We start from the raw sequence: 13,105 nt of genomic DNA on the forward strand, positions 1-13,105 counted from the left end.
GAGCTGCTGGACAGTATTACTTGGTCTGTTGTGTAGGTGTTTGGGTGGTTCAGGGTGGTGAATTTGTGGTGGGTGGGGCATGCTTTTTTTGGATTGTTATTATGTTGGGACTGGTCTTTAGGTGTCGTGTGAGTTTTGCTGTATGGGGATACTGTGTATATACATACAATGACAATAAAGTATTTATTATTTATTATAAACAGCCTTACCATGTTAAATATTGCTTTCCTGGCGTGATCCATAATTCCAGATTTCTTCAGCCACTTAACTGGTACCTAGAAGTCAGAAAAAATAGTCACTTAGCAAGGCTTCATGAGCATGAAAGCTAATTTACAAAGGTATAGCTATCGGACCTCTAGAAATTATTAAAATTTGTTTAATAGTGCAATTGTACTTCATTGTTGTGAACCATCCTGTGTTGTACAAGTTTAATGTATAACTTCTATCTTAGATTATATTTAATGTAGTGTAAATTTAATGTATACTAGATTACATGAAGGCTAAAATATGCGAAGAATGTTTGCAGGAATTGGGTATGTCTAATGAAAAGAATAACATGGGGTGATAGGACACCAGCCTTCCAATATTTGAGGGGCTGCCACAAAGAATAGAATATTCGATTATATTCTAATATTATATTCTAATATTATATTCTAATACATAATATTATATTATAAGCCCTTCTTTTTCCTAGAGTATCCATGCCCAGTTCCATCAACCTTTCTTCGTATGGCCTGGTCTCTAGTCCCCTTATCATTTCAGAAAAGAGCAACCAAAATGATAAGGGGACTAGAGACCAGGCCATACGAAGAAAGGTTGCTGGAACTGGGCATGGATACTCTAGTAAAAAGAAGGACCAGGGGGGACATGATAGTAGTCTACAGGTACTCGAGGGGATGCCACAGTGAGGAGGGGTCCACACTATTTTCCAGGGCACCAGAGGGCCAGACGAGGAACAACGGTTGGAAGATGACCAAGGAGATTCAACCTGGAGATAAGGAAGAACTTCCTGGGGGTCAGAGCGATCAACCAGTGGAACGGCCTGCCACCGGAGGTTGTGAATGCCCCAACTCTGGAAGTTTTCAAGAGGACACTGCACTGCCATCTGGCTGGGGAGGTGTAGGCTTTCCTGCTTGAGCAGGGGGTTGGACTTGATGACCTGTAAGGTCCCTTTCAACTCTAATAATAAATAAAATAGAATAGAATTCTTTATTGGCCAAGTATGATTGGACACACAAGGGATTTGTCCCTGGTGCGTAAGTTCTCAGCGTACATAAAAGAAAATACAGTGATCCCTCGATTTTCGCGATCTCGTTCTTCGCGAAACGCTATATCGCGATTTTTCCACCCGATGACGTCACTCTCTTCCTTCCTTTCTCATCTTTCTTTCTCTCTCTCTTTCTCTATCTTGCTTCTTCCTCTCTCACACTCTCTTCCTCCCTCTCTCATCTCTTTCTTTCCTTCTCTCTCTTTCTCTATCTCTCCCCCTCTTGCTGGCGGGCGGCGGGCGGGCGGGGCGCATCAGCGAGGAGCCGGGGTTTCCCATTTGCGTGGGCGGCGGGGAAACCCCGATCTTCGTCTGCTCGCTGCTGTTGCAGGCAGGCAGGCGGACAAGCGGCGGGCGGACAAGCGGCGGGCAGGCAAGCGGCGGACAAGCGGCGGACGGACAAGCGGCGGGCGCGGCAGCAGCGAGAAGCCGAAGATCGGGGTTTCCCCTTTGCGTGGGCGGCGGGGGAACCCGGATCTTCGGCTCCTCGCTGCTGCGGCGCTGCCGAGCAGATCAGCTGCTGGGCGGTGGAAGGAACCTTCCCTGGGTCTTCCCAGGTGCAGAAGTAAAAACACCATCTGCGCATGTGCGGCCATGAAAAAAAGGGCGCGCATGCGCAGATGGTGTTTTTACTTCCGCACCACTATACAGTGGAACCCCGACATAAGAGCTGCTCTACTTAAGAGCAACTCGAGATAAGAGCTGGGAGGGGAGAGATATTTTTGTTCTACTTACAAGCCCAAATTCGAGATACAAGCGCCAAGGAGCTGTCTCCTGAAGCCAAATGCTAACTTCCGCGTTCGGCTTCAGGAGACAGCTGCGAAGCGGCGCGCATGTTTTAAAAGGTTGCAGCCGGCCTGGGAGGCTCGGGGGGGGGGTGCTTGCAGCTTTCTTTCTTGCTCTTTTTCTTTCTCTCTTTTACCTTCCCTTCCTCTATTTCTTCTTTTCTTTCTCCTTCCCACCTTCTTCCCTCCCTCCCTCCCTTCACTCATTCCTCTCTTACTCTCCCCTTTCATAAGTTTCCTTGCTTCCTTCCTCTGTTCCTGTCCCTTCCCCCTTTCTTTCTTTCTCTTTTTCTTTCTCTCTTTTACCTTCCCTTCCTCTATTTCTTCTTTTCTTTCTCCTTCCCACCTTCTTCCCTCCCTCCCTCCCTTCACTCATTCCTCTCTTACTCTCCCCTTTCATAAGTTTCCTTGCTTCCTTCCTCTGTTCCTGTCCCTTCCCCCTTTCTTTCTTTCTTGCTCTTTTTCTTTCTCTCTTTTACCTTCCCTTCCTCTATTTCTTCTTTTCTTTCTCCTTCCCACCTTCTTCCCTCCCTCCCTCCCTTCACTCATTCCTCTCTTACTCTCCCCTTTCATAAGTTTCCTTGCTTCCTTCCTCTGTTCCTGTCCCTTCCCTCTTTCCTTCCTTCCTTCCCACCCTCCGTCCATTCATTCACCCATTCCTCTCTTGATCGCTTAAAGCCGGTCCCTGGTGCAAAAAGGGTTGGGGACCTCTGTCCTACAGGATTGGGTGGCAGAGAAGTTGAACATATGTAAATTTAAAAGTTTAAGAAAGTTTACAAGTTAAGTGAAAGAAACTTCATTATTCATTTATATGTACATGTACATTTCTTCATTAAAAACATGTCTTTCTGCATAATTTAGACTAACTTTGTGAGTTTTTTGAGGGCTGGAACCAATTAAAATTATTTACATTAATTCCTATGGGGAAAAGTCGTTCGAGATAAGAGCTGCTCGACTTAAGAGCCCAGGTCCGGAACGAATTAAACTCGTATCTCGAGGTACCACTGTATTGCGAAAAATCGAGTATCGCGAGGGGTCTTGGAACGTAACCCTCGCGATACTCGAGGGATCACTGTATACATTTGTCAAGAATCACGAGGTACAACACTTAAATGATAATCACAGGATTCAAATAAGAAATCCGGAAACAATATGAATATAAATCGAAGAGGGAGTCAAGCTATTCTCCAAAGCAGCAGAGGGAAAGACAAGAAGCAATGGAGGGAAACTAATCAAGGAGGGAAGCCATCTGGAATTAAGGAGAAATTTCCTGACAGTAAGAATAATTCATCAGTGGAAAAAATGGTGGGAGTTCATCACTGGAGGTTTTTAAGAAGAGACTGGACAGCTATTTGTCTGAAATGACGGACAGTCTCTTGCCCGAGCTGGGAGGTTGCATTACAAGACCTTCCAACTCTGTTATTTTTCTGAATAGAGCACGGCATCCCTTCCCCACAGAGATTCACGAACCGCACCCACTGCTTTTGCAGTTATTGTATTATCAATGAATAATAAGGTTTCCAGGCACTGACGCATGTCCAGCATAATAGCAAAAGGCTGATTGAAGACATTATGCTAACAATCGCCTGGCAACTGTCAGAAAGCAGGACATTTAGCAGGTAGCGGCACCCACGTGGTTCAATATAGCAGTGTTTCCCAATCTTTGCAAATTGAAGATATTTGGACTTCAACTCCCAGAAGTCCCCAGCCAGCAAATCTCAGGGACCACCTTCTGCTGCACGAATCCCAGCGACCAGTTAGGTCCCACAGAGTGGGTCTTCTCCAGGTCCCGTCAACTAAACAATGTTGCTTGGCGGGACCCAGGGGAAGAGCCTTCTCTGTGGCGGCCCCGGCCCTCTGGAACCAACTCCCTCCAGAGATTAGAATTGCCCCCACCCTCCTTGCCTTTCGTAAGCTTCTTAAAACCCACCTCTGCCGCCAGGCATGGGGGAACTGAGATACCCTTTCCCCCTAGGCCTTTACAATTTTATGCATGGTATGTCTGTATGTATGTTTGGTTTTTATAATAATGGGTTTTTAACTGCTTTTAGTATTGGATTATTGTTATATGCTGTTTTATTATTGCTGTTAGGCGCCCCGAGTCCCCGGAGAGGGGCGGCATACAAATCCCATAAATAAATAAATAAATAAATAAATAAATAAATAAATAAATAAATAAATAAATAAATAAATAAATAAATAAATAAATAAATGCTGGCTGGGGACTTCTGGGAGTTGAAGTCCAGATATCTTCAAGTTGTCAAGGTTAGGAAACACTGCAATATAGAACCCAAGTCTAGGAAATTAACCCAACGTGTTCTTGCATTTCATGACAGCAATGCAAACATGGGCAGCTTAGTTTGAGGCTACAAGAGCCTGGTGTCATTCAGCAATATCTAGGTTTAGAAAATAAATAATAATAATAATAGTAATAGTAATAATAATAATAATAATAAATTTATTAGATTTGTATGCTGCCCCTCTCCGAGGACTCAGAGCAGCTCACAACAATACAAATCTAATGTTAAAAACAATTTAAAACCCTGATTATAAAAAGAAAAACAATCACACAACCTAGATAAACCATAATAGCTTGGGGTATGTCAGTTTCCCCATGCCTGCCGGCAAAGGTGGGTCTTTAGAAGCATAAACTATAGGCAAACTTGGAAAGCGGAGGAGTTGAAGGCCAACACGGCAGAGGCTTAATTCCCACAAACAAAATCAACATAAATGTAGATTTAGGACAAATTCTAGGGATTAAAAGATCTGGCCAAAAGGAGGATTAGCACAGAGCAGTGCAGAAGGGCGGCATAGAAATCAAAATAATAAATAAAAACACACATATACACTCCCTTTCCCATCTCTCTCTTTTTTTTTGTTAATAGCAGCATTTCAAGGCATAGTCAGCAAGCTGAGAGCTCTCAAGGTACTCAAACCACCGCAAATAGCTTTTAAATTGCAATTGCAATTATATAATCTCACCGTGTGCCTTAGACCTGGGCTCTCCAACCTTGTGGACTCCAACACCCAGAGTTCCACAGCCAGCTTTGCTTTAAAACTAAGCTTTGCCGGCTGAGGAACTCTGGGAGTTGAAGTCCACAAGTCTTAAAGTAGTCAAGGTTGGAGAGCCCTGCGTTAGACAGACACCAACAATGATGCCCCTTGGTTTCCACTTCCCCTAAACTTTATTAGACAGTGATTTGCAAATACGTCCTTGACTTACCGACACAATTGAACCCCAGAATTATTTTGCTAACAAGGCTAAGTGAGCTCTGCCCTGTTTTATGACCTTTCTGCACCAGAGTTGTTAGTTTTGAGGATTGCACATTGCACAATTCTTAAAAGTTAGCGACGGGGTTGTACAAAGTGAACCCGGCTTCCCCACTGACTTTGCTTGTGAAAAGGGGGGAAATCACGTGACCCCAGAGGCTGCAACGGTGCGTTAAATTGGTTGCAAGTCGCATTTTGTCAGCGCTGCTGTAACTTCGCTCACTAAATGAATTAAAATACTAAAGTCCACCTTACTGTGTGTGTGGAAGGATTGATTCAATTGGCTCGATGTTTGATAACTGGTTTTACCACAAGTTGCTTTGAATAGTGCCCTCTACAACAGTGTTTCCCAACCTTGGCAACTGGAAGATATTTGGACTTCAACTCCCAGAATTCCCCAGCCAGCGGATGCTGGCTGGGGAATTCTGGGAGTTGAAGTCCAAATATCTTCCAGTTGCCAAGGTTGGGAAACACTGCTCTACAAGGGGGCAAAAAACAACCATTGTTTGAGGGGTTGGTTAAAACTCAAGGTTTTCCCACCCCTACTTTTTTTTGGGGGGGGGGAGAAAAGGGGGGATTATCTTACTACAGGTAATCCTCAATTTACAACAGTTCATTTAGTGACAGTCTATAAAGTTACAAGGCTGATGACCATTTTCCACACTTGCGACCACTGCAGCATTGCCCCACATTTTAATCATGTGATCAAAATTCAGATATTTGGCAACTGCTCTTCGTTTATGACGGTCACAGTCTTCTGGGGGGGGGGGGGGGTCACGTGATCCCTTCCTGTGACCTTTTGACAAACAAAGTCAATGGGGGAGCTGCCTTACTTACATAACATAACAAGTCTGCGGAGAGGGGCGGCATACAAATCTAATAAATAATAATAATAATAATAATAATAATAATAATAATAATAATAATAAAATAACTGCAGCGATTCACTTAAGGACTGTGGCAGGCAAGGTTGCAAAATGGGGCAAAATTAACTCAACCCCAGCAACAGAAATATTGGCTTCAAGATGCGGTCCTAACTCAAGGACTATCTGTGTTGTTGTCATTAATTATAAGGGTGACAAATGTTTCAGGTAGCAACTTACATTTTATTATTATTTTATTATTATTATTACTAGATTTGTATGCCGCCCATCTCCGACTCGGAGTAGCTCACAACAACAAAACACAGTACAAATCCAATGATTTTTTAAAAAACAGTTTAAAACCCTTAATATAAAAACAGTTGTACATCCCAGACAAACCATGCATAAAAGGGAACGGTCCAGGGGAATCAATTTCCCCATGCCTGACTGCAGAGGTGGGTTTTAAGGAGTTTGCGAAAGGCAAGGAGGGTGGAGGCAGTCCTGATCTCCGGGGGGAGTTGATTCCAGAGGGTCGGGGCCACCACAGAGAAGGCTCTTCCCCTGGGTCCTGCCAGACGACATTGTTTCATCGATGGAACCCAGAGAAAACCAACTCTGTGGGACGTAATTGGTCGCTGGGATTCGTGCGGCAGAAGGCAGTCCCGGAGATATTCTGGTCCGATGCCATGAAGGGCTTTTGGGTTCAATTGTGGTGGTAACTAGAGGACATCCCTGTATTGTTTTCCAGCTGGCCTGCCTACATTTCAAACAAGGGTTTGACTACCAGCCAGGTACAATAAGTGCTGCCTTATAAACCAGCTGATGTTCTATATACTGCACCAAACTGTACAACTTAAAATTCCCAGTGCTCCTATTTCAGACCCTTATATTTCCCCCTCAAACTTTTATATTTTCTTTGATTTTGGTACACAGGCAAACCCTGAAAAGGAAGATAGAACTACACCCAGCCCTTGGACTTACAACATTCCCATTCAAGGTTACAACGGTCCTGAAAAGGAGAGACTCAAAGACTTTTTCATGCTTATGACCCGTTGCAGCATAGCATGTGTGTCACATGATCAAATTTGGATGCTGGCTCATATTTATGATGGTTACAGGTCATGTGATTCCCCTTTTGAGACCTTCTGACATGCGGTGGGGAAGCTGGGTTCACTTAACAACCCAGTCACCTACTTAACATTTGCCGTGTTTCACTTAACAACAGCAGCAGGAAAAGTTGTAAAATGGGGCAAAACTGACTTAACGAATATTTCACTTAGCAACAAGTTTTGGGCTCAAACTCAAGGTTTAGGTCACTTCCATGCTGTGTTATTTCAACCCCCGTCCCCAAATCAAAAGTTATTTAAATGTTTGCATACTTAGAATTCATGTAATGAGAGCGTTTTTACAGCTAAACAAGAAGCCACTTTCAAGTTGCAGGCAAAGATAGAAATCTTAATTCTTGGCTAAAGCTCTTTGCCAGCACATGTTCTGGCTAGAACAGATTAACCGTTTCAAGGAAAACTGGATGTTTCTGGCTAGTTTGGACTGCTACGCGTGAGATATGAAGCAAGTCAGACCCCACCTTTCCAGCAGAAGATATGAAGAAATAGCCCACTGCAAATTTAGAGAGAGAAAGGAAGGCAACACAGTGCTTCATAGCACAAAAACTGAATAAATGGAACACAGTCTCTTTTGCAACAAGCGTTTCATAATTATCTTTACTTACTAGAACATATTTAAAAGCTCCATACTTTTCATATGGTCTTGCGTAATTATCGGAACAAGTAACGAATGTAAAATTACTGGTTTCTGAGGAAGCAGCAAGAAATTGCATCTTTCTATCCCACCCTCCAGATTATAACTAAAATAAGGAACTCTAATATGTATTTATACAGATAAAACTGTTAATGGATCAATGTGAGAAGTTATCTTTAATCATGGTTAATTTTTGCACACAAGTCACCTGTGCAGAAAAGGAACTCCTTACCACTTGAACACAGCAAACACCTGATATTTAGAAAGTCAGGATGTCTGATAGGAACATATGCTAAATATTCCACATTACTTGGAATAAGTAAGTATATATTTATAAGTAAATATAACACAGCATGTTACATGCTGTTTTTTATCACTGTTGTTAGCCGCCCCGAGTCCACGGAGAGGGGCGGCATACAAATCCAATAAATAAATAAATTTATAAAGGTAAGGTATGACTGCAGTTGGATTAATCCATCCAGTTTAAAGTACTGTTGCAATAATTAGAAGTTAATCTTCAATTGGTAAGCATGTATAAAGCCATTGGGGGGGGGGGGGGCATAGAAACAGAAAATCTATGCATTTCAAAATATTAACTTTTTAGTATCTTTAAGCCCAACCAAGGTATTTGAGAGCGGCAATCTAAAAATCTGAGAGAAATGACAGGTGAACTGGTTCAGCTGCCATCTATTCAAATTTTCTAAATTCAAACACTAAGCTGCTAATCTCCTAACAAAATTATTTCCAACAAATGCGTTTATACATGCAGGGCTTCCTAATATTGTACTAATTGCCCAAGCAGGACATTCTTGGTTGTACTGCAAGTCTTTTAAAAATGCAAAAAAGTAAATATTTGACTGCATTTGTGGCATACTCATAGAAGTTAAAATAAATAGGACATTATGTAGATAAAACTTTATTATAACCATTAAAGCATATTTGATAGCATGTTTCAACATATATTTGTAGAGGGAGATTCTCTCTCTCTCTCTGTATAACATTTACTTCCTCCATTGGTTTTAAAGTAATTTTACCAGATGGTAATATTTAAAGTTAAATTTCCTAAAGGGAAGACTTAAATTGACAGTCTCATGTACCAATCTATCTGTTTGTTAAAATAGAGTCAGCCCTTACAACGACCATGGTCAGCAACTTCACAAAGTTTAGGTAGGTGCTAAATTCTATTTTCCATCAGGTGTACTATAAAGGGGTGCAAATAAGGGGGAAATATCTTTTTCCATATACAGAACTAGTCTTAGGAAAATTAAGGTTATAGTGGACAATTCCCGTGCTGACTCAAGAGCCAGTCCTAGGAAAAGGCAAGCAATATGATGGAAAGAATGAGGAAAGGAACACAACTAAAATAGCTATTTAGAGTTTGCTATGTATTTATAAGCATAATTAAGAGATTGGGCAAATCCCCTAAAGGAAGTCCCTTATGAAGAAAAGGAGAGAACACTGAAGGGGGGGGGGGTCATTCATAGCTTTATACATTTTGCTTTCTTCTACAAGAAAATGCACATAGGCATTGCAAGAAACAGTTTCTAAAGTATTATAAAGCCAAGAACAAAGCCCTTCATTCTGGTTAGAAGCAAACTAATCTTTGAAAACATTCTAACATTAAAAAGAGGGAGGGTACAGAATATTAAATATGAAGTTTCCTTCAATTAGCTTTATAGCTTTTGTTTTAAATGTAGGTTTTTTATAAGGCAATCTACACTGATAAATTATTTAATTTATAATAAAGTTGATAATTGTCAGTTTTTTAATCATGTAAACTGATATAACTGTTAATTATAAAATGAACAAATTTATTAGTTAGCTTTTAGGTAATTCAATTTAATGCGGCTTAGATTTTTATCCCCTTCATTTTTATAAATAACTCAAGGCTTAAAACACCTCTAATATGCCTTTTACCCACAAAACAACCCAGCTAGGTAGGTTGGATTGAAAGAGGGACTGGCCCCAAAGTCACTTAACCAGCTTTCCCAACTAAAGCAGGATTAGAACTCAATTGAGTTTCCTGGTTCCTTGCCTAGGGAGGACAATGAAAGTGGCTCTCAAACAAACAAACAAACAAACTTTTAAAGTTGCCAAATCCTGGCTTAGAAACCCAACCTTTATTTAATCAGCAAAACCGTCAGCAAGGGCTGCAATTCATTAAAGCAGCAGCCACCAGAGCCTCAAGCGCTCCTTGAGAACTTAAATTTTCCTGCTTCCTTGAAAAACAATTCCAATATTTTAACTCCTCCTGACCAAGCCATTTTAAAGAGGAGCTATTAACCCGGTATCCAAAGATGGGCTTGCCAAGGAGTCCAATTTCTGCAACCTCAGAGGACGAAGAGGTCACTCACAAGCTTCCAGCCATTATAGCCGAGAGAGGAAATTTCAACTTTAATTAAAGCACCTTAAGTCACTAGAGGAAACTCAAGAATCCGTAATGTCACAGGAATAAGAAGAGCAAAGCAAGTTCCCATTAAAAAAAAATATTACTTTCCAGGCAAGATAGGCGCCGAAAGCATCATTTTGGACACCTGCATGCTATTTCAATGCATTTATGCCTAGGCCAGGCAAAGTTGGTGCTTCTATGACATGTGGACTTCAATTCCCAGAATTCCTAAGCTAGCATGATTGGCTCAGGAATTCTGGGAGCTGAAGCCCACAAATACAGAAGAGCCAACTTTGACTACCCCTGGACTAGGCTATCCAACCTTGGCCGCTGATAAGCCCTGGGGACTTCAACTCCCAGAATTCCCCAGCCAGCATAGCTGGCTGAGGAATCCTGGGAGTTGAAGTCCCCAGGTCTTAACAGTGGCCAAGGTCGCCCCTTCTTGCCTTCTGCTATTGCAAGCCGCCCAGAGACACTTTGCATAGCACATAAGCAGAAATTGGGGACTTATTATACACATTTAGGTGCTTATTCCATGTGTGTGGGGGTGTCCTTGCCCGTGCAATGACAGAGAACCCCCCCCCCAGCTCAACCTTCTCCTTAAACACTCAGTTGTGCCACGTGCTCCGAAGCACGTGGCGGCTAGCCAAGCGCTCCACGCGAGTCTTCCCCCCCCCCGCACACACGCGAGGCCTCTTCCTGGGGACAAGCCCCCCCCTCCAAGCGCCAAAATGGCCTCGCCCAGAACACATGGCGCAGCAACCGGGTCTTTGCAAGCAAGCCGGCTTGTCCTTCCTTTTCTCCCTAACCCTCCCGGGGCCCCGCAAGCCAAAGAAAAAAGGGGAACAATGCAACAGCAACGCAATGCAATGGGTGCATGTTTGCATTGCTTCGTGCGTGCATGCAAAAAAAAAAAATGCACCCCAACCACCCACCTTCACCTTCCCCGGCCTGTTCGTCCCCGCGAAGGGCAGCTGGGATACGCGATACCCGCTGGCCCCGCCCTTTCCCGCAGGCCCCGCCCTCAGCGTAACCTCACCCGTAAAGCGAGAGGCGCGCGCAGCCGTCCTCTCCGCTCTCTTTCCTTCCACTGCACGCGGTCCTCGCCGCGGGCGCCCAAATATATATTGGCAGGCGGAGGCGCCGGCCAATCGGGACGCCGCCTTTCTCCGCTCGCGCCAACGGCCCGTCGCTGATTGGAGAGCCGGCCGCCACACCCCCTTCTCCTCCTAACCCGCCCCCTCTCCCGCCAATCCCAGCAGTCCCGCCAAGGAGGGCGGGACTGCTGGGATTGGCAGCCGCCCGACCTATCGGTCAACCCGGTGGGTAATAATCTGAGCTACGCGCTTCGCCGTTCGCGCCCTCTTCTCCAACTCATTTTTCCATGTAGGAGGCGGGACTATTAGGATTGGCAGCCTACCGAACTGTCATTCGCCCTTGCCGGCGGGCGATAGTACTTTAGCGATCCTTGGAAAGGGCAGGATTATGTAACCCACATGCTCAACCATGTAACGCCAGAATGGCGAATGGACACACGTGGATCACGAGCTTGGTTCTAGCGTGTGTGAGGCGCGTGGGAACCAGATGAGGCGGGAAACGCCGAGATAGAAATCACCTCAGGCCCTAAGAGGTTCCTTCACCAGAAACGACGCCTTGCTCTGGATTGGCTAATCAGGAGGCGGCAGAGGCGGGAGAAATTCCTTTGACAGTTGGAGAGGGGGCGGAGCAAAGGAAAAAAGGCGGGAAATGATCCCAGGCGGGATGGACATCCTTCCATTTAATGTGTCTATGTAGCAATGAGTAGTCTGAAAAAAGCGCTTTTGTAGAAGCAGGAATGAAATGCTTCACCAGCTGCAAAAAACCAAAGTAGCTCATTCATTACCATCCAATGTTACAATGAAAAAAGTGACAACCACAACCTCACATATCTGACCATTGCAACTTCACATGGATGGCCATTGCAATGGTCATGTATCTAAAATTTGACTGCATGATCATATAACCAGGCATTGTTTGCAAAGGCCCAGGATCACCTGATTAATGACTTCCCAGCTGGCCTCTGACAAAGTCCGCATTTGTTTAACCTTTCCCTCATCAGTTGCAGCAATTGGCTTAACAACCTTGCAAAAAAATGGTTGTAAAACAGGGCGTGGCTGACTTAACAGCAATGGGAAATCTAGTTGCAATTGCGTTGTAACTCAAGGGCTTTTGTATTATGCCACAAAGGGTAATGTTATTATTGTAGAGGAGACTGTGCATGTGTGTGGGTGCCTTGAGTTGGCATAAATAAATGTTTGATGCAATTTGGAACCGTGGTGCAATTGTTGCAAAGGCCTCGTGGAGCCTCCCGCACTTCTGAGGAACCCTGTGTCTTAACAATTTAACACCTGCAACATAGAAACATAGAAGACTGACGGCAGAAAAAGACCTCATGATCATCTAGTCTGCCCTTATACTATTTTCTGATTCTATCTTAGGATGGATCTATGTTTATCCCAGGCATGTTTAAATTCAGTTACTCTGGATTTGCCAACCACGTCTGCTGGAAGTTTATTCCAAGGGTCTACTACTCTTTCAGTAAAATAATATTTTCTCACGTTGCTTTTGATCTTTCCCCCAACTAACCTCAGATTGTGTCCCCTTGTTCTTGTGTTCACTTTCCTATTAAAAACACTTCCCTCCTCAACCTTATTTAACCCTTTGACATATTTAAATGTTTTGATCGTGTCCCCCCTTTCCTTCTGTCCTCCAGACTCTACAGATTGAGTTCATT

General features: G+C 43.6%; 1 protein-coding gene across 2 annotated transcripts in view; it reads right to left on the minus strand.

The window, feature by feature from the left end:
• Positions 1-11,461, minus strand: part of TFRC (transferrin receptor) — a 52,286-nt gene extending 40,825 nt beyond the window's left edge. Inside the window, exons 1-2 of one of the 2 annotated variants that reach the window (XM_070753833.1) lie at positions 11,372-11,461; positions 210-275 (exon numbers count right to left, since the gene is read on the minus strand). In XM_070753833.1, coding sequence (XP_070609934.1) covers positions 210-242 — 33 coding nt within the window. In that variant the 5' untranslated portion in view covers positions 243-275; positions 11,372-11,461. Of the gene's footprint in view, positions 1-209; positions 276-11,267; positions 11,329-11,371 lie in introns of those variants that run through there. The other variant, XM_070753832.1, reaches the window with a different exon arrangement.
• Positions 11,462-13,105: the final 1,644 nt, after the last annotated feature.

Source organism: Erythrolamprus reginae, chromosome 5, assembly GCF_031021105.1.
Source record: "Erythrolamprus reginae isolate rEryReg1 chromosome 5, rEryReg1.hap1, whole genome shotgun sequence".
Classification (NCBI taxonomy): Eukaryota; Metazoa; Chordata; class Lepidosauria; order Squamata; family Dipsadidae; genus Erythrolamprus; species Erythrolamprus reginae.